This window comes from Salvelinus fontinalis, chromosome 17, assembly GCF_029448725.1.
Source record: "Salvelinus fontinalis isolate EN_2023a chromosome 17, ASM2944872v1, whole genome shotgun sequence".
Taxonomy (NCBI): domain Eukaryota; kingdom Metazoa; phylum Chordata; class Actinopteri; order Salmoniformes; family Salmonidae; genus Salvelinus; species Salvelinus fontinalis.
The window spans coordinates 44,443,131-44,466,066 of record NC_074681.1 but is presented as its reverse complement, the minus strand read 5'-3'; the positions used below and the strand labels follow the sequence as shown (position 1 = coordinate 44,466,066).

Sequence of the window (22,936 nt, the reverse complement as noted above, 5' to 3'; positions counted from 1 at the left end):
GCATTGGCTAAATATGCTTAATGCTGAATTAAGCTTAATATGAGGAGCTGCAAGGTGCATTTGTCTACTTGCATAGAGTAATTACAACATGATAAACAGCTAATGCATTCCAATGTAATTCTAAGACAATAGCTGTAAATCGTTCCACTGCTGAAAAGTGACCAAAACAATATACTGATGCCTGAAGCTGTCTTAGTGATACACCCCTGTTATTGTATTCTAGTGATAAACCTAGTAAATCTGCATGTCGGTTACAATATTATTTGAATATTGAAATTATTTAAAATGCTCAGCCCTATTATACTCCCTATAAAGGAATGCTGAAGGGCTGAAAGCTTCATTCACTCTCATTCCCTGCAATGTTAATTAACTCCCTGTGTCTCTCCAGTGTGTGTGTGTGGCTCCCACCTTGTCAGGTTAGCTCGGTCTATATTCCCCGCTGTTCTGTTAAGCCTCTCTCTTGTTCAACTGACTGCTGTACGAGATGGCTATACGCAGGTGGAAAAAAGCCCCTAAGGCAGAGGAAACGTTCACACGGAGAAGACTTTACACACACACACACACACACCACACACATACTGTATGTGCGCTCAGACACGTGTTACATATGCACATTCTATTTTTCCCATGACGCATATGTCACACACTTCTTTTCCCATGGGGCATCTGCACGATCGACCGGGGGCGTAGGAGGGTGGCGTATTGCAAAGTCAATCTCCTCGCTCGCTTTTCTGCTGCTTTCCCGTGCAGCTGGAAGATAGGGACATTTTTTTAAACATATTTCTAACCATGCAGCTGCAGATGGGTCCGAGGCAACTGGGATCAGCACATGTAACACAAAGTCGACTCTGTCTGATTATGAGTCTAAGATGGGGGTGGGGGTGTTGGGGTGGGAGACTCATTTGTTATGTTTTCTTTCTCACTTCATCATGTACTGTACACACAAGGAATACAGATGTTCCTACTGGAGCATGTGCACAGTGCACACACACATTTTCTCTGTACATATGATGACGGGACACTAGTCACCACACACACACAGGGAGGTAAAAAAAAAAAAAAAGGATTTTGACGCAGACAGGCCCACCAAAACCGGCACGCGGTTACTCCACCGCCCCCACCCCGCCGACGCACGCACGTACACACACCAGCCCCTAATACCACCACCTAGCTGCATCAAAGCTATTGTACAAAAATCAGTACTATTTTCAGAGTGCTACAAAACACACACCCAAACTCTTTACACTGTTATAAGAGTTATACAGAACACATACTGAATTGTCATGATTGAACAACATTCCATCTGAAGCATAAAACAAAACAGAGGAGGTATAATAGCTAGAATGCTCACGGAGACAGAACACTGTCTGGCTGCTTCTCAGGGAGGGCTGGCTGGTTTTAAAGAGGCAGTGCAGTTAAAAACATGTTTTCCAGTTTTTCACAAGATGTTTCGACACTATGAGGTCAAAATAACACAATGAAATGGTGAAAATTATGACAGTCATTTTTGTGTAAAAATAAAAAGGCCTGACATTTTGTGTAAAAAAACACATGGATTTTCAACCTGTTCGGGTGGGATGTAATTTTGGACCACCGCATAACGTCACCCGGAGATCTGATTATAATAAATTAATTAACATTAATCGTTTATTTACATATTCCCTTCTAGTTTTAGTGCTGGTCCCGCCCAAAAGCAAGAGAGATTGTGCAGAATGGCTGCCTTTGCACAGTATTCCCTCCAAACAATCACTTCGTCTGATTTGGCTTCGATTTATTTTTCATAATCAACTGTCAGAGAAGTTGAGTCGAACCTCCGGCACAGCATACTTTGCATCGGACTACATTGCAAATCAGGCTAGGTACACGTGGATTTCCCAGCAGTTCCATCAAGCATCGCATTGATTTTCAAATCGGCAGCAGCATCAACCATTCATGAAGTAAGTGTCTAGATATTTATTTTTCTCTTATAAGTTAAGGACATGCTATTCATGGGTAGCATCATTCATCACAATATTGTTTTGAATGTTGTCTTGAGGACTGATGCCCAAATGAAAGTTATAGTAGCTACTCAATGGCATTCTCTGAGCCGCCATGTGCTGATGAAGATGACTGATGCTGATGACTTTTTGTCTAATGTGCATTATAGTGACTTGGAAAAAATATGACATTTATAAAAGTCCCAAATCATTAGTAGGAAAACCTTTTGTCATCAATATGATGGAGTATAAATGTAGCTTGCCACAAGATACCGACCCTACCGTTACGCTTGTTTACACTGAGCTACACTGGAGTCTAAACGCAATTATGGTTACGTTAAGACACCGTTGAGCCGGCGTGAAAATGGGTCATAAAACGTACCTTTGCAGCTATGGGATATGCCAAAACGTACCTTTGCAGCGATGGGATATGCCACTGTACTCCGAATTGTACCTTTATCCATACTGCTCCATCGAGAAGACTGGCTGCTGTGGCTACTGCTAGCTAGCATGAGGACGAAATGGACAGTTTTCTAGGAAAACTAGCAGTATTTCAATCTTCTCGATGGAGCAGTGTAGATAAAGGTAAAAGTTGGAGTACAGTTGCATATCCCATGCCTGCATTGAGGTACGCTTTCCAACCCGTATTTCGCACCGACTCCACGGTGTCTTTATGTAACCATGATTGCGTTCTAACCCCAGTGCAGCTCGGTGTAAACAAGCGTAACGGTAGGGTAGGTATCTTCTGGCAACTTTAGCTACCTTCTTAGGATTGAAGGACTGGATTTTAGCTAGCGAACATTGGCATTGCTAGCTAGCTATTTTTTTATGAACTTTTCTAGCTATGGCAATTGACGTCTCTCTAAAGTAAATTTGTTTACATGATAATGATGGCAACGTTATTTTCTACTAATTACTTGCCTACATTAGCTATGTCATCATATTTACAGGCCACTATGGCCATTATGTCACTTCAGATAATGTTAGCTAGATTGATAGCTACCAGTCTGTGAGCTAACTAATGGTAGCTAGCCTGTTGACTGTTGTTCAAGCTGCAGTCAGTCACCCAATGGACCAAGGTAGCCTACTTGATTTAGCTCGTGTCTTGTCATTTTTTTTATGTTTGTTTTCTTTGGCAGTATGTCATTAGGTATTGGAGCTAAAACTAACTTGCTCGTAATTGGATTTGTAGCTACTAGCCTGCCAGCCAGAAGAGAGAGGGTAGCTTATTATTGTTATTATTATTAGCGAGCACATCTCTCATTAGGTGTATGTTTATCTGTGATATGATTGCTAAAAAATTGTTGAATGAATATATAACCCTTATGATAGATCATAGGACTTATGGAAGCTCAGGCTGGAGGTATAGCTGGTCAGACTTTGCTACAAGCATACAGTACCAGTCAAAAGATTGGACACACCTACCGGTACTCATTCAAAGGTTTTTCTTTATTTTTACTATTTTCAAACTTTTGACTGGTACTGTACATGATTATATTATTTCAGTTATCGACTATCAGATATTAAATTGTTACGTTTTCGCAGATGTGATAGTGAAAACCTTTGGATTGTACAATTTTACTTTTGTCACCTTGCCGACAGGTTGATAACTTGTAACTACACAATTCCCTTCCATTCATCCCTGTTCTTATGTGCTAAAGGGTAATCGCAGAGGAAGGCCTGCAGAATGAGGAGGACCATGAGATCATGGACATCTTGAATGAAAATGCCTTTGATGAGGAGCTACTTGGTGAAGATTAGAGAGCTCCAGAGTTCCTCTGTGGAGATGGGAGAACCTTCCAGAAGGACAACCATATCTGGTTGTCCCCCATCTCCACAGAGGAACTCTAGAGTTCTGCCAGTGACCATCGGGTTCTTGGTCACCTCCCTGACCAAGGCCCTTCTCCCCCGATTGCTCAGTTTGGCCGGGTGAACAGCTCTAGAAAGAGTCATGGTGGTTCCAAACTTCTTCCATTTAAGAATAATGGAGGCCACTGTGTTCTTGGGGACCTTCAATGCAGCAGACCTTTTTTGGTACCCTTCCGCAGATTTTTGTTCTGACTTGCACTGTCAACTGCGGGACCTTATGTGTGTGCATTTCCAAATCATGTCCAATCAATTGAATTTGCCACAGGTGGATTCCTATCAAGTTGTAGAAACATTTCAAGGATGATCACTGGAAACAGGATGCACCTGAGCTCAATTTTGAGTCTCATAGCAAAGGGTCTGAATACTTATGTAAATAAGATTTTTTATTTTTTTATTATTTTTAATACATTTGCAAAAAAAATTACAAACCTGTTTTTTCTTCGTCATTGTGAGGTATTGTGTGTAGATTGCTGAGGGGGAAAAAATATTTAATCAATTTTAGAATAAGACTGTAACGTAACAAAATGTGGAAAAAGTCCAAGGGTCTGAATACTTTCCAAAGGCACTGTGGAGCGCTTTGATAGTTTACAATAAAGAAAACTGAATTGCAGTATATCTGTTTATTATGTTATGTAAATAACTGAGAAGAGAATTCATAAAGAAGGACAACAACCTTTCATTGCAGTCTGGTTTCTTTATTTACTTTCAACAACAAAATTCAAGTGTTTACTCATTAGAATATTTTTTGTAAGTTATAATCTCCAGTATCATCACAGTCTATTTTACAAAATGATGAAATAGACTTTGTGATGATGATGATGAAGAGTATACCATGGGCAATTGCGTCTGAGGCCTTACACAGCAAGTAATACCATGTATGCTTAGTATTGCTTACTGTGTTTGGCCTCAGATGCAGAGGCCTATACTCAATCATGGTATTCTGCAATGAAGAGACAGCAGATAGGGTATAGGCCAGGATGGTCCACCATGCAAACAGGCTGTTCTGGTCGTGCATCTTCTGGTGACCTATTGAAAATAGTACAACAATGATATAACAAATTAAGATGCATTGTGTATGCCTTTTTGTTTTGATGACAAGGCAAAGTAGCCTACACCTACTTTGGCTCCCGAGTGGCACAGCGGTCTAAGGCACTGCATATCAGTGCTAGAGATGTCATTACAGACCCTGATTCGATTCCAGGCTGTATCACAACCGGCCGTGATTGGCCCAGCGTCGTCTGGTTTTGGCCATGGTAGGCCGTTATTGTAAATAAGAATTTGTTCTTAACTGAGTTGCCTGGTTAAATAAAGGTTAAATAAAACCTGTGGAAGTTCGTCACTTTAAGGTCCAGCTCCAACTGACAGGTAGAATACCACGTGCCTTTGTTGTTTTTTGAAGGGGAAAGGGAGCGGCTGGAAAACACCTCTGAAGCCTAGAATAATACAATTAATTTCAAATGAATTATAAAGGCCCAATATTTTGTTAAAATACAAACAACACAGAAGCAGCCCTGTCATTTGATCAAATGAGTGAATAATATTAATAATAGGAGACAGTACAGGTCCATCAAACCTGGGACCAAGAGACTGAAAAACTATCTCTGGGCCATCAGACAGTTAAATAGTCACCACTAGCCAGCTTCCGTCCAAAATCCTGCTCTTAACTTTAGTCACTGTTACTAGCAGGTTACAACAAGGTACTCAAACCTACACCTTAGAGACTGCTGCCCTATGTACATAGTCATTGAACACTGGTCAATAGAATAATGTTTACATACTGTTTTACCCACTTCATAAACTCAGCAAAAAAAGAAACGTCCACTCACTGTCTACTGCGTTTATTTTCAGCAAACTTAACGTGTAAATACTTGTATGAACATAACAAGATTCAACAACTGAGACATAAACTGAACAAGTTCCACAGACATGTGACTAACAGAAATGGAGTAATGTGTCCCTGAACAAAGGGGGGTCAAAATCAAAAGCAACAGTCAGTATCTGGTGTGGCCACCAGCTGCATTAAGTACTGCAGTGCATCTCCTCATGGACTGCACCAGATTTGCCAGGTCTTGCTGTGAGTTGTTACCCCACTCTTCCACCAAGGCACCTGCAAGTTCCCGGACATTTCTGGGGGAAATGTCCCTAGCCCTCACCCTCCGATCCAACAGGTCCCAGACCTGCTCAATGGGATTGAGATCCGTGCTCTTCCCTGGCCATAGCAGAACACTGACATTCCTGTCTTGCAGGAAATCACACACAGAACGAGCAGTATGGCTGGTGGCATTGTCATGCTGAAGGGTCTTGTCAGGATGAGCCTGCAGGAAGGGTACCACAGGAGGAGGAGGATGTTTTCCCTGTAACGCACAGCATTGAGATTGCCTGCAATGGCAACAAGCTCAGTCCGATGATGCTGTGACACAGCGCCCCAGACCATGACGGACCCTCCACCTCCAGATCAATCCTGCTCCAGAGTACAGGCCTCGGTGTAACGCTCATTCCTTCGGCGATAAATGCGAATCCGACCATCACACCTGGTGAGACAAAACCGCGACTCGTCAGTGAAGAGCACTTTTTGCCAGTCCTGTCTGGTCCAGCGACGGTGGGTTTGTGCTTATAGACGATGTTGTTGCCGGTGATGTCTGGTGAGGGCCTGCCTTACAACAGGCCTACAAGCCCTCAGTCCAGCCTCTCTCAGCCTATTGCGGACAGTCTGAGCACTGATGGAGTGATTGTGCGTTCCTGGTGTAACTTGGGCAGTTGTTGTTGCCATCCTGTACCTGTCCCGCAGGTGTGATGTTCGGATGTACCGATACTGTGCAGGTGTTGTTACACGTGGTCTGCCACTGCGAGGACGATCAGCTGTCTGTCCTGTCTCCCTGTAGCGCTTTCTTAGGCGTCTCACAGTACGGACATTGCAATTTATTGCCCTGGCCACATCTACAGTCCTCATGCATTCCTTGCAGCATAACTAAGGCACGTTCACGCAGATGAGCAGGGACCCTGGGCATCTTTCTTTCGGTGTTTTTCAGAGTCAGTAGAAAGGCCTGTTTAGTGTCATAAGTTTTTATAACTGTGACCTTAATTGCCTACCGTCTGTAAGCTGTTAGTCTCTTAACGACCGTTCCACCGGTGCATGTTCATTAATTGTTTATGGTTCATTGAACAACCATGGGAAACAGTGTTTAAACCCTTACAATGCCATTGAGGGTGAATGGGCTAGACTATAGATTTAAGTGCCTTTAAACAGGGTATGGTAGTAGGTGCCAGGCGCACCGCTTTGAGTGTGTCAAGAACTACAACGCTGCTGGGTTTTTCATGCTCAACAGTTTCCCCTGTATGTCAAGAATGGTCCACCATTCCAAGGACATCCAGCCAACTTGACATAACTGTGGGAAGCATTGGAGTCAACATGGGCCAGCATCCCTGTGGAACGTTTTCTATACCTTGTAGAGTCCATGCCCCGACGAATTGAGGCTGTTCTGAGGGCAAAAGGGGGTGCAACTCAAGTTATTCCAATTACATATATTAATATTCCGGACTCTGACATTGGTCGTTCTAATATTTCTATATTTCTTTTTATTTTGGGTATTTGCGTGTATTGTTCTGTATTGCTGTACTGTTGGAGCTAGGAACATAAGCATTTCGCAACACCCGCAATAACGTCTGCAAAATATGTGTACACAACCAATAAGGTTTGATTTTGAGGACACAAGCTCAATTGCATAGTAAAAATCTGATGAAAATATTTATCATATGATGTAGATCCCATTGAACAAAAGTTGAGGAATAGAGCTTGAAATGACTGATAAACGGGTTAGCTGACAAGATCACGGAAACGATGTGTAAGCTTCAATGGGCCAAAAGGCAGTGTGTTGTTGTGATTCTGGATGGCCAGATAGCAACTATGACAAGAAGCAGCCATGTGGGGAATCATAGGTGGCTCGTTTCAGCTAGTTTTATCTTGTTCTTGATACTATGTCTTGTTATCAAATTTTATTGGTCACATTCACATTGTTGGCAGATGTTAATGCGAGTGTAGCGAAGTGCTTCTAGTTCTGACTATGCAGTAATATCTCACAAGTGATCTAACAAATTCACAACAACTATCTTTTACACAAATGTAAAGGGATGAATAGAATATGTACATATAAATAGACGGATGAGCGGTGGCGTGCGCCATAGGCAAGATGCAGTAGATGGTATAGAATACAGTATATACATATGAGATGAGTATTGTAGGATATGTAAACGTTATTAAAGTGGCATTATTTAAAGTGACTAGTGATAACTTTATTAAATCCATTTATTTAAGTGGCCAGAGATTTGAGTCTATGTTGGCAGCAGCCTCAATGTTAGTGGTGGCTGCTGAACCTTCTGATGGCCTTGAGATAGAAGCTGTTTTTCAGTCTCTCGGTCCCCGCTTTGATGCACCTGTACTGACCTCGCCTTCTGGATGGTAGCGGGGTGAAAAAGCAGTGGCTCGGGTGGTTGTTGTCCTTGATGATCTTTTTGACCTTCCTGTGACATCGGGTGGTGTAGGTGTCCTGGAGGGCAGGTAGTTTGCCCTCGGTGATGCATTGGGCAGACCGCACTACCCTCTGGAGAGCCTTGCGGTTGTGGGCGATGCACTTTCCGTACCAGGTGGTGATACAGCCCGACAGGATGCATCTGTAATAGTTTGTGAGTGTTTTAGGTGACAAGCCACATTTCTTCAGCCTCCTGAGGTTGAAGAGGCTCTGTTGCGCCTTCTTCACCACGCTGTCTGTGTGGGTGGACCATTTCAGTTTGTCCGTGATGTGTACGCCAGGGAACTTTCCAACTTCTCCACTACTATCCCGTCGATTGGGGGGGGGAGCTTCTGCTGTTTCCTGTAGTCCACGATCATCTCCTTTGTTTTGTTGACATTGAGTGAGAGGTTATTTTCCTGACACCACACTCCGAGGTCCCTCAGCTCCTCCCTGTAGGCCGTCCCGTCGTTGTTGATAATCAGGCCTACCACTGTAGTGTCGTCCTTAAACTTGATGATTGAGTTGGAAGCGTGCATGGCCACGCAGTCATGGGTGAACAGGAAGTCCTCAAGGACCTGAAGCGAGGCGACCACCTCTGTCAGCGCCATGTTTTGACTGATGGCACAATAATGCTAATATGGTTAGCTAGCTAATTACCAACAACTGTAACGATGGCTCCCCATTGCCTACCGCTTTGGCTGCACAGACTTTGCTTTTGCTCACAATAGTCGGCTGCGGCATCCCCCTCGAAATGGGCTATATGCACATTGACGTTGGCACTGGCACTAGTAGCATCACTACCTAATACGCAGGTTAATTTCCTACATTTGGCTGCATCTGACCCAAGGGACTTTACTTTTTTGTCCCTTAACTTTTCAGCCCCACCTTTGTGTTTTTTACTGTGTTGATTTGGGATTTTGCGTAAGCTGACTGCTAATGATAGCCACGAGACGTTGATGTAGCTATGTCACTGTCAGTGTGTGTGTGAGGGAAGGGGCCTTGGCTAAGGACTGCAGCCGCTGCACAGAGGGAGGAATGGACCAACGTGTCGCTCAACTTCTCAGCCCCCACTATAATTTGGACCATTGGGCCGGCCCAGTCAAACAGCCTGGGCCGGGAGATGCACATTTTCCTGGTTATATTGCCATTCCGCTACTGCACACACACACACACACACACACACACACACACACACACACACACACACACACACACACACACACACACACACACACACACACACACACACACACACCAGTGTCCTCCCTTTTGTCACCTCATCATGTCGACCAGACAGAAGGGTCACAGTGCAGTGACATTTTGCTCAATCTGAAATCCGCTCGGATCAGGCCACTCGCATGCTCTGTTATTGAAAGAGAAGCGTGTTGGCAGAGCTCAACCTCGCCAGTCTGTCGGTGGTGGCGATACAATAAACACCTGCCACCTGTCAATTACGTGTGATTGATTGGAATGTGGAAATATGCTGGAGTGTACACTCTAACACTCTTCAACCATGAAATATACATATACCAAGACCTTTATCCAGAAATGTATGTAAAATTGAAATGTATATCATGATATAGATGTACGGTATGTATCCTTTATCAGAAATTGTACATTGTATGTTATTGACACATAATATATATAGACTGTGATCAAGCCTGACCTTTCCCCCTGACACCTTTGCTGTACCTCAGGTGACCTCTGGTTTCAAGTCCAAGACCATGGTGGCAGCGCTGCCCGCACCCTTCCTGGACCCACTCTTCTCCATTTCACTCATGGAGGACTGCGAGCTTCGCCAGTTGGTCCTTGAGATCCTGCTTAACATCATCGATCGCCACGACAACCGCGCCAAGCTGCGGGGCATCAGGTAACAGCTGGTGTCAAAATGCCCACTGCCGGTGTCGGGTGTTCCGCTGGTGTGCACACTCCCCCCGATCGCTTTTAGTTGTTGTGTTTGAGGTTGTACGTTATCTTAATTGATTGTAGGCTGCTCTGGGTAAGGGCGTCTGCTAAATTAACAAAATGTAATGCACAGTGCCTATTGAAATTCTAAACAACCCTTGCACAGTCTTCATATTATGCTGCCTTAAAATGTAATCTAAAAATATAGTTTTTTTTCCTACAGATCTACACAACCTACTCTTTCAAAGTAAAAAAATAAATAAATAGTTTAACGTTTTCAAAAAAATATATATATACAATGAAGATGTATTGATTGCGTATGTCTTAAGACCCCAGAGTTATAACTTGGTGGAAACACCTTTGGCAGCCATTACAGCTGTGAATAATTTTGAATAAGATTCTACCAACCTTGCACAAATCGTAAAGCAACATAGATCTTTTGTTTTGGTCCAAATTGTTTTGGTCCAAATTGCTCAAGTTAACCTGTCTAGGATCAGCGTGGCGCTAGCGGCACACCCCCCCCCCCCGCCCACTGAAAAACCAGTGCCGCGAAATTCAAAACAAATATTTTTTTAAAATATTTAACTTTCACACATTAAAGTCCAATACAGCTAATGAAAGACACAGATCTTGTGAATCCAGTCAACATTTCCGATTTTTAAAATGTTTTACAGGGAAGACACAATATGTAAAGATGTACATCTATTACCTAAAAACACATTAGCATAATCCACCATCTTTTATTTGTCCACCAACACCAGTAGCCATCACCAATTCGGCTAAACTAAGATATTTATAGCCCCTAACCAACAAAAAAACTCATTAGATGACAGTCTGATAACAACATATTTATGGTATGGGATAGGTTTTGTTAGAAAAAAGTGCATATTTCAGGTAGACTTCATAGTTTACAATTGCACCCACCATCACAAATGGACTAGAATAATTACAATGAGCAACGTGTTTACCTAACTACTAATCATCAAACATTTCGTAAAAATACACAGCATACACGAATCGAAAGACACAGATCCTGTGAATACAGACAATATTTCAGATTTTCTAAGTGTCTTACAGCGAAAACACAATAAATCGTTATATTAGCTTAGCACATAGCAATTAGCAGCCCAGCATTGATTCTAGCCAAAGTGAGCGATAAAAGTCAACATCGCCAAAAGATATTAATTTTTTCACTAACCTTCTCAGAATTCTTCCGATGACACTCCTGTAACATCACATTACAACATGCATATACAGTTTGATCGAAAATGTTTATATTTAGCCACCAAAATCATGGTTAGACAATGTGAAATGTAGACAAGCTGGTAAAGAAAATGTCCTTGCGCCACTTAGACAGTGATCTACTCTTATACATAAATACTCATAAACGTGACTATAAAATACAGGGTGGACAGGGAGTGATAGACAATTTAATTCTTAATACAATTGCGTTATTACATTTTTTAATTTATCCTTACTTTTCAATACAGTTTGCGCCAAGCGAAGCTACGTCAAAAAACATGGCGTCCTAAGCCACTAAAATGTTTCGACAGAAACACGATTTATCATAATAAAAATGTCCTACCTTGAGCTGTTCTTCCATCAGTATCTTGGGCAAAGGATCCTTTCTTGGGAGAAATCGTCTTTTGGTGGAAAGCTGTCCTCTTGCCATGTGGAAATGTCAACTGCGTTCGGGTTGAACTGAAAAGCGTGCCCAACTTTTCACATCGTTGCAAAAATAAATGTCCCAAAATCGCACTAAACGGATATAAATTGCTATAAAACGCTTTAAATTAACTACCTTATGATGTTTTTAACTCCTATAACGAGTGAAAAGATGACCGGAGAAATATAACAGGCTAAACTAACGCTTGGAACAGGTGCGCGCCGGTGTCCTCTAGGCTCATGACGCAGCTCCCAAAGAATGACTAGCTTCAGGGTTTTTTCATTTGTAGGGCCTGTGAACGCGCAATCGACCCCGTTGGAATCGTCATCACGTAAAGGCATCCAGGGGAAGACGTAAGAAGTGTCCGTATAGTCATAGCAACGACAGTGCCCCTTTAACTGACTTCAGAAGAGTGGCCAACATTTCTCAAATCTGACTCCATGTCAGGGAAATTGCTGTAGAATGGGCTCTGTTCCACTTAGAGACAAAATTTCAACTCCTATAGAAACTATAGACTGTTTTCTATCCAATAATAATAATAATATGCATATTGTACGATCAAGGATTTTGTGGGAAGCCGTTTAAAAAATTAGCCAAATTAGCATAAATAGTCTAAACAGCGCCCCCATCCCCAACAGGCTAAGTAAAAGTAGTGGGTGATGTTGGCTTTCGCAGACTGGTCAAGCACCGGTGCACACTACCAAGTGCGCTATTTTTCAGATGTTGCCCAACCGGAGTTACACAGTAATAATGTCACTGCTATTAGCTTCAAGACATACATACTATGGAACGCTGTTTGGGTCTTTGCATGTCAAAAAAGATACAGTAGCACTGTCAAAGCTGTACAAAAAAGTCTCCAAACACCGGCCATGAACGATGTGTTTACAGTACCACGTTGGTAATAAAGCATCATTTGTTCGACCGCAACTTCTGAGGTAGCTAGCTTTAGCTTGGTACCTAGCTAGCACCAATACAACCAGCCTGAAAACATAGAAACTGCAGTCATTTTCATTATTCTTAGCAATGATTTAGGAATCCTTGTGAGTAAATATTAGCTAGGTTGCCACTTCTTGTTCGCCTATTGAAATTGAATTTCAGTTCATGAAAATAAATAGCTAGCCAGCTACTTAACCCTGTTGCCCAGGGCTAACGTTATAAGCAGCCAGTAGCGTCATCTGGCTAGTGAGACTCGACCGGACCGGGTTATGTGTTGTGAAGCGAGTCACAATAAGGATTAGGCACAATAGTGGAATTTGTGGTTTGCCTTCAATATAAAGTATGTAATTGACAGTAATACAAATAGTAGAATTATGCCATACTTTTATTTTGAAGGCTAACCGCAAAGTCCACTATTGTAGCTAATCCTTATTGTGGCTAGGTTCACATAGATGGGTTCGTCCACCATTAATCAAAGAAAAACTGTCTTATAAATCAGGGTCATTTTAGGTGATGACACCTAGCTATATAGTTAGCTAGCTAACTATAGCTACTGAATCAGACTGTCGTCTTGATATGTTTTTGGAGAAGGAAACACATCCAATTGCATCCATGAGCTAGCTAGCTTTTATGACCAGCATTGTAGGTGCGCGAGACAACTTTACCAGCATTTTACGTAGCATATGTATCGATGAATCGTTGTGACATGAAATACAAGTGATAGTGTTATCCATGTGTAATAACTACGTTAAAAAAAATTATGAACGCGTTAAATGATTATGTGACGTGCAGTCATATTCAGGTCCTGATTGGTCAACAAGCTTATTTGACAAGTAATATAGTGCCATCTACTGGTCATTGTTTTATTTTTGACACTCAAAGACCCAAACTACGTTCCATAGCAAAGACCCAAATGGCGTTCCATAGAAATCCTGGTTGAGAATGAAATGACTGAACAAATGAACAACGAAACAGCACAGCAAGTGACAGAAATAGGTTTTGATTATGTTTTACTGGTAATGGGGACATACGTAAATGCCAACAAAATAACTTTTTGGTCAGTGTGTGTGTGTAACCTTTATTTAACTAGGCAAGTCAGTTAAGAACAAATTATTTTTTACAATGACGGCCTACCCTGGCCAAACCCGGACGACGCTGGGCCAATTGTGCTATGGGACTCCCAATCACAGCCGGATGTGATAGAGCCTGGATTCGAACCAGGGACTGTAGTGATGCCTCTTGCACTGAGATGGCGAGCCTTGGACCGCTGCGTCCATGTGTGTGTGATAACTATTTAACTGTACTAGAATGCTTAAAAGGCTGCTAAAATTTAGAATATTGGTTATCGGTATCGGGGTTTTTTGGCAAGAAAAACATCGGATATCGGTATTGGCCAAAAATGTCATATCAGTGCATCACTAATTATTTTCTTTCACCTTGAAAGTGTGGAGTTGGTTTTGAAAATCGGTAGGGGGAAAAATCCTGTCCTTTTTAAGACTGCAAGGTGTGTGACTTTCACTAGCGACTAAATATATCTTTCATGTTTGAACCTTTCTCTTTTTTTTGTTAGGATCATTCCTAATGTGGCGGCCTTGAAGATAAAGAGGGAGAAGATATCGAAACAAGACGTTGGGTTCATGAAAAAGGTGAATTAAAGAGTTGCACTTAAAAAAGAATCCACTTCCAGTATTGCACATTGTACTACCTGTGTGTGATGCATTATGATTGCATAACGAAGTTATGCATTTGTATAATGCTTGGTAGAATGAGTCGTTAGCTTGGGTGATAAAAAATCCCGATCGTTTCATTCATGGACAGCGTTAAAAGGTAAAGCAGCACATTAGTAGCTCTGATGCAATAATTGATTTTCACAGACAGTGTTACCATCAGTTTGTCTTCGAGTAAATAACAAGCTGGGGCCAGTTGCAACCCTCCATTACAGCTCCCCATAGAAAACCACTATGGATCACAAATGCTTCTGCCACAGCTCTTTACTGCAACAAGCTCTCACAGTCTCACTGCAGCACAATTAGACGTTCATCTACATTTCTCCAAACTTAACATTTCAACGTGTTTTTGTTGCTGCTGGTGCTGTATCATTCCATTTCTCCAAAAGTCAATTTTAGAAGTTAAGAGTTAAGTGTAGGCACTTATTCCAAATGGTTATGGTAAGGGTTAAGGTTTGTGATAGGGTTAGAACATTAAGTTTAGGCACTTATTCCAAATGGGGTAAGGCAAGGGTTGAGGTTTGTGATAGGGTTAGAACCAAAAATAAAAAAAAATGTGTCCATGACTGGAATCGAACACGCAACCTTCTGATCCAGAGTGATTGGAGTCCAAAACCGAAGCCTACTTGATGGTAATAACTGTTGCCCCTAGTGGCTGTTTTCTTAAGGCATTTCCAGACGTCCTCAGGACAATTTCGACATCAATCTAGAACGACCTGGCTGCTCTGTCCTCCTTTGGTGGTAGTCGTGCCTTATTGCAGTGTAATAAACAGACACTATTCTACTTTACTTTGTTAGGTTTATTTGATGGGGACAATGCACATTAATCAACATTTCTGTCTATGTGTCAGATTTTGCAAACTGGCAAATTTTCAATACTCCACATCTCCCTGCCAATACCACATAAGCAATCAGATAAGCAATCCTAACATCATAGAGCGATGCAGGCTTTTGTTCCAGCCCAGCACTTACATGCCTGATTCAGCTTATTGAGGTCCCAATGAGGTCTAGCTGATTTTAAGAGCTGTGTGTTCGAAGAGTTTAGGTATGGCATCAGGGATGTAGTGGAGGGTAAGAGTACTGTAACGGTTTTGACTGGAGGTTGTTGTTTGTAGGGGTGCCAGGTAGGTTGTGAGAATATATAGATTTCTTCTTTTTGTTTGAGAGGGAATGAGTCCAGTCTAGTCCGTCAAGTCTACACCAATACAAAGGACACCTGTAAAAGTCGGTATGGGAATACACTTTTCATAAACCCTTAAAACATTGTAAATAACTTCAAAACAACTGTTATTTTGCGTTGGTTGTATTCAACATTTTTATCGTGTTTTTTGCTAATCTTTAACAAAACGAAATCCAATCATTTTAGACGCCACTGTATATGAGGGAAGTAAGCTGAACATAGTCTAGAGACAATGTCATCCACACAGAGCCCATAGCTCAGGCTCCCCTAGCTGCGATCATGCTCCACAACATTTAGCATTTACCCTCGACTCTTGCAAGTCCCCCATAAAGAAACCATTGCCACCGAAATACATTGCAGCATTTAGCATTCATGCTATCGCTGCCACTGTCAAGGCTAATTAATGGAGCTCAATCCTCCTTTGTCAGAGGAACATAATACGTAGCTAGATAGAGAGCTATGTCGCCAGCTGGGTCGTGTTGATTAGGGCGCAAGGTAGCAACATACAGCTAAATGTTTTTAAACAGAAAGTGAGTGTTTCTCATTGGATATGGTCAAATGTATGTAGTTCTGTCCTTAAGCTGTTCTTGTCTATTAATGTTCTGTATTATGTAAAGTTTTGTGTGGACCCCAGGAAGTGTAGCTGCAGCTTTCGCAACAGCTAATGGGGATCCTAATAAAATACCAAATAGTACCTCACTTCTTCACACATTTTCGGACCGTTTTCTAACATTTCTTGCCTACTGAACACGACCCTGCTTAAGGCTATTTAGTGTCAGAGGCAGTCTTGTAGGTTGGTTATTTTTAGGTCATGGCTTCAAGTTATTTTCATGAGCCATCGAGTGTGTATTTTAATATCTGACTAAATGAATAAGGAACTACCCACCACCTCCTCTTTCGTTAAAGATGGTCACACTGCTCGCTGACTCAGAAACAAGTTTATTTTATTTTTTTCTCGATGCAATCATCTTTGGTTGGTTATTTTAGGTATTTGCTCCAGTGATGTTGTCCACTTTACTAAAGCTTGTGATGTGTTGAGTGACTGCGCAAATGTGGGTTCTTCGTTCACAGGGCTGCATCTCCCTCATTGCTCCTCAGTCACATTTTACCCATCTCTGGCCTTATGGAAAGTCTGGCGCTATATTTTGCTGTCTGTTCTAGGAATGCAACGGCACTGTGGGCCCACGGTTCTGTATGTATAACGGTTTGTGGGCCACTAACGTTACGGTTTCGGTATTGTCACGCCCTGACCATAGAGAGCTGTTTATTCTCTATGTTGGTTAGGTCGGGTGTGATTAAGGATGGGTTATCTAGGGGAATTATATATCTATGTTGGCCTGGTATGGTTCCTAATCAGAGGCAGCTGTTTATCGTTGTCTCTGATTGGGGATCATATTTACGTAGCCATTTCCCCATTGTGCTTTGTTGGATCTTGTCTATGTATAGTTGCCTGTGAGCATTATTATAGCTTCACGTTTCGTTTGTTCACTTTGTTTTGTTCTTTTAAGTTTTCTCTTCCTAATAAAAGGGATGGAAACGTACCACGTTGCATCTTGGTCCAATCACTATGACGAACGTGACAGGTATCTTTATATTTAAGAAGAAAAAAAACACATCACCCTTTAAACAATGAACTCTTTATTTTGCCTATAGACAAATAAAACTTTCCTTTCAGAAAAATGGCAGCCTGACTGACTAGGCCTGGTTTCTGTCTCTACTGTATGAAATCAAAGGGAGATTTAAAAGTGCTTCTTCGTTTTGACAACCTGTAGCTCTTCATCTCCCAATCCAGTACATAGTGAACCGCCACAGTGAGGTAGCTTTGAGTTGCTCTGGAGGTCCAACTATCAGTGGAGAGAGCTAGATAGGGTGTCTGTGTCAATTGCTTTTCAATTTCTCTCCGTGATGTTTCAGAGTTTGGGAATTACTTTGCTGCTGAAATGTGTGCGGGGGGGGGACATTGTAACGCGGTAAAAAGAAAAAATAATGTGACGAAATCCCGAGTCAGTAACCACCGAATAGGGCTGCAAATCTTTGGCTCTGAATACTCCCACTGCTTTCATTATTTCTTTGTTTCTGAATTTGTTGCAAATTGTTGTTGGAAGGCAGCAGCGAGAGATTGTTGTGTTTTTGCTAACGAGTGGACTCTCCTTGCTCCACTTGCAAGGGATACGGCCGGGTGATGGCGACAAATGACACATCGCGCTAGAACTGTTTCCACTCGAGTGGCCGACAGTGGCAAAGCAATGCTTGCAGACTGTACTTTGTTTGTTTATGGTCTTCTTACCCTCATCATCGCATTGAACGCTGAATCCATAATGTTCCCACACAGTGGATTTGAAAGACGTCGGTGCCTCTTCAGATTTGCTTCTCTCGGTCTCGCTGGCGCTCGCCATTGTCACGTTGGCGCTCAGAGAATATTTGTTTTTAGTTTCCCCTCTCTTCATGGGGCCCCTCTTAGGGAGGTTTCCTACTGAGATGTCATTGCAAATTGTTGAAAGGGGAGGGGGTTGCGGTCACTACATTGAGACGTTGCTGTGGAGTAAAGTTTGTCAGCCCTCAGGAGCCCCCTAACGGCCACAAGGTGCGCGTCTGGTTCTGTGGATCTGAATGTACAACGTGCGTGAGGTCTTCAGCGCAATCAATACGTTTTGGAAATGATAGGAAAATGACAGGCATACCGTGATTCCGCGGTTCGCGTGTGCGTATTGAACCGTGGGGGGGCGTACCGAACGGTTCGATAACATACTGTGTACCGTTGCATCCTTAGTCTGTTCCATGGACATGGATTTTTCTTTCTTTCCCTCAGTCTCTCTCTGTCGCTCGTTCACTCTCTCACTCCCTCTCACGCTCTCTCTATCCGTTATCTAAAAACCTACTCTCTTTCATTGTTTTGACAGATTTTTTTTTTTTTATCTTTCTCTCTTGCTGTCTCCTCAATGGTTCGAAATACTCAAATTCGTAGGAATTGTAATCACTTTCTTTCTTTCAGATGTTTAACACTAGAACCACCAAGATGGTCAATCTGACCATTTTCAATAACTTCATTTCAGTAAATACCTTGAACCCACCTCTCCCTGACGGTTCCTAAATACTGTATGTGTATGTTCCACTCCAGCAGTAGTTTGGAGATATCATAAATTACTAAAACTTTCAGAGCATTTCTACCTCGAGCACCGTGACGGTCGAAAAGACCATATGCATATTTAAAGGATTGTTCACTATTTTACAACTAAATCTAAATGTATGTAAATGTCATGTTATAGAAGGGTCCAGACACTTTGGGGGGGGGGCGGGTGGGGGTTTACTTGGATTTGCGAAACCTACCACATCCTCATTGCTTGTTCTACATTAGGGGGCTACGGAAAAACATGAAGAATGGCTCCAAAAACACCCAAATACGTCCTTTTAAAAACGAAAAATGATTTAGATGTTGTATACATGAAATTCTGTATTTCTGAACTTCATACACAACTTTATATTTCATTTTATGCGACTCCAGCGGTTTCCCCTGCCAGTTGGTGCTGTGCGGGCTGCACGGAGAAGCAGCACAGCTGGTAGGGGAAACCGCTCGAGTCGCATAAAATGGAATATAACGTTGCTTTTTGGTAAGCTCCATTCCCTTTGTCAATGCACGCTGCGTTGGTCCTTTAATTCTCAATTTGACAATTGATCATTTTGTCACCCATCAGACTATTGTCAATATATATCTATTATTATATGTGTGAAATTAGTTTCAATGTAGTTTAGGTTTGGACGGGCCATTAGCTGGCCAGGCAACTGTTGTCTTACACATAGAAATGGTTTCAAATGCACATATCGTCAAATGCACATATCAGAATGACCGCCATGACCATTCTAGTTATGAAATTCCGGCGCTTCGATTGTTCAACTCTGTGAAATCCATTTGTATGTACCGTATGTTGCCAAAGAAACATTACTAAAAATGAAGATACTGGTAAATGACATGTCCAGATTACAAGAATATGAAGTTATTTCAACAAGTAGATTTGTTTATTTAAAATAATGAGTCTCTCTCTCTCTCCATCCATCCTTCCATCCACACACACATCCATCCATCTACCCAATCATTCTTCTTTCCTTCTATCCATCTACACATCTCCCTTCCTCTCCTCTCAGCATGGGCAGCAGCTGTACCGTCACATCTACCTGGGCTGTAAGGAGGAGGACAACGGTCACAAGAGCTTTGAGCTGCTCTTCACTACCCTGGCCGTGCTCACCATTGAACTGGCCAATGAGGAGGTGGTGGTGGACCTCATCAGGCTGGCTCTTGCCCTGCAGGTAGGACGGAAGACACCGATAGCGTGGTGTAACTTTTGGTGATCCTAACTTGAGATTTTTTTATGTGTGCAATTTCATATCCGTGAGTGAGTTTTGGTTTGCAATTGTTGCCATGCAATGTGTATGTAGGTAATATGTGTCCTGTGGAATCAGTCATTGTGTCACAGGACACATTTTAGTAGTCAATGTAATTTATTCATAATGATGGGAGGGAAAAAACTGTCAACACAACATTGCCTAAGCAACGATACCAGCTTTTAGTTGTTTTTGTAGGAATTCATATTTACAACAAGAAAGTTATAACGAGAAGATGTCGTTATTATGAGAAATAGCCTTTAGTATGTTGAAATGTTAGCACAGGCTACTTGGCAGACTTGGCTTCCTCTCATGCACTGGTTGACATTATGGCAGGCTTGCGTGAGTTGATCAACTTTAATTTTCTCCTCGGTTTGAAGTATTGGGAGATAGTAGTGTCATTGAGCAATATGCATTTGAAGTCAGAAGTTTACATACACTTAGGTTGGAGTCATTAAAACTCGTTTTCAACCACTCCACAAATGTCTTGTTAACTAACTATAGTTTTGGCAAGTCGGTTAGGACATCTAATTTGTGCATGACACAAGTAATTTTTCCAACAATTGTTTACAGACAGATTATTTCACTTATAATTCACTGTATCACAATTCCAGTGGGTCAGAAGTTTACATACACTAAGTTGACTGTACCTTTAAACAGCTTGGGAAATTCCAGAAAATGATGTCATGGCTTTAGAAACTTCTGATAGGCTAATTGACATCATTTGAGTCAATTGGAGGTGTACCTGTGGATGCATTTCAGGGCCTACCTTCAAACTTAGTGCCTCTTTGCTTGACATCATGGGAAAATGAAAAGAAATCAGCCAAGACCTCAGGAAAAAAAATTGTAGACCTCCACAGTTCTTTGTTTCTGGGCATTTTGACTTTGTAATCAAACCCACAAATGCTGATGCTCCAGATACTCATCTAGTCTTAAGAAGGCCAGTTGTATTGCTACTTTAATCAGCACAACAGTTTTCAGCTGTGCTAACAATTGCAAAAGGGTTTTCCAATGATCAATTAGCCTTTTAAAATGATAAACTTGGATATAGCAACTTCCTAATCCATAATCAATGATTCAGCCAAGTCTCTGAGATAACCAGAACGTCTGGGCTTGTGTCATACACTCAGACATCCAGAAAGTCCAGTTTACACATTTATACGTATCAGTCCAAGACCTCTGCGAGATTTGAAAACAGCAGGAGTATCCATGGTGACACTGGTCAATAGAACTGTATGAGCTCGCCACAATTGGCTTCCTGGTTGGATTCAAAATGTACAGAGCTAATAGTAGAATTCAGGATAGCGTGCACAAGATTACTATTGACAAATACTCCTATGCTTATGAGCACATGTAGCAAAATGATAGCTTGATACAAAGCTATTAATAGCATAGGTGGAGCTAACAACAGTGGGTGTCTTAAGGGAGCTAACGGAGCTATCAATTGAAATTAAATTAACAGGCACATAATTACTATTTTCAATAGCCCTATCAACATGGGAAGCTGTGGCGAAATGATATCAGCTGCGATTGAATGGGAGTAAATACTTTTGAGGAGCTTGATTTGATCAGACAATGCCTCAGATACAAATGCCAGAGATGTCCTCTCAGCATTGTTGCAGTGTAGACACAAAATTGAAGAAAATACTCCAAAACAGACTAAAGCAGGAAGATACTATCTGATACTCAGGGTTGGGGAGTAACTGATTACACCTAATCAGTTACATGTAATCTTATTAGAAAAACAGTAACTGTAATTGGTTACTCTACCAGCAAAAATGTTCCAATCAGATTAGAGATACTTTGTAAAAACTGGATTACTTCTTAGATTACTTTTAAATTCAGAAAGGAATTTTATTTAAAAAATGCATTGACCCCTTTCTGTTTTCTCAATGACATTCAATTCAGCATTGAAAAAACGTGTGCGTTTGTTTGTTCCACCTGAGTCTGAGCACAAGTCAAAGACCACTATGATGACACGCTAAATGTGTTTGATGGATCTTTTTGTCTTCCTCTAATGCCTCTTAAGGGGAAAGTACTCCAAAAGTAACAGAAAGTGATCATATTGTTACTGAGTTTAGGTAATCCAAAAGCTAAGTTATGGATACAAATTTGACAGGTAACTAGTAACTGTAACAGATTACATTTAAAAAGTAACCTATCCAACCCTGCTGATACTATCCAATAAGAAACACTCATTTTCCTTTGCACTGATGTGCTGTAATGAACATGACCCAGAGTCAGGTCGTTGCAAACTCCCTTCATTGTGGATGGAATGTAAATATTAGTTGAATGCCTGACTGAATTAATTGCAACTAGCATATAATTCTATAAGATAGCTAGCTAGCATTAGGGCTGTTGTAATGTGCTCTATGCTACACTAAAACCAAAGGCACATTTTCTCTTCTCTGGACAATCCATTTTTTTTATTTTCCTTTCTATCTGTTGCAAAAAAAGCCCTTGTGTGGCATATTTCTAAAGCGTTTCATTGGTTGCAGGATATGTCCTTGGCTAATGAGGAGAACATGCCCATGGTCATCCGTTGTGGCATCATGGCACTGGTGGCGGCCTACCTGAACTTTCTTAGTCAGATGATCGCCAACCCAGCCTTCTGTCAACACGTCAACAAGGTAAATTACCTTGGAATTAAAGAGAGAGTTCAGGAAAAATTGAGTTGAGTTGTCTGTAGGCCAGTAGTAACAGCATCCACAATAATCTGTTTACATGTACTTCTCTCTCTCTCCCTCCCCCCTCCCTCAATCTCTTACTGTCTCTCCATCCCACTCTACTCT

General features: G+C 41.6%; 1 protein-coding gene across 3 annotated transcripts in view; it reads left to right on the top strand.

The window, feature by feature from the left end:
• efr3a (EFR3 homolog A (S. cerevisiae)) overlaps nt 1-22,936 on the top strand; it is a 219,416-nt gene that overhangs the window by 168,423 nt on the left and 28,057 nt on the right. For all 3 annotated transcript variants that reach the window (XM_055867573.1, XM_055867571.1, XM_055867572.1), the window contains exons 14-17: nt 10,051-10,223; nt 14,431-14,506; nt 19,908-20,069; nt 22,643-22,774. In XM_055867573.1, coding sequence (XP_055723548.1) covers nt 10,051-10,223; nt 14,431-14,506; nt 19,908-20,069; nt 22,643-22,774 — 543 coding nt within the window. The remainder of the gene's footprint in view (nt 1-10,050; nt 10,224-14,430; nt 14,507-19,907; nt 20,070-22,642; nt 22,775-22,936) is intronic.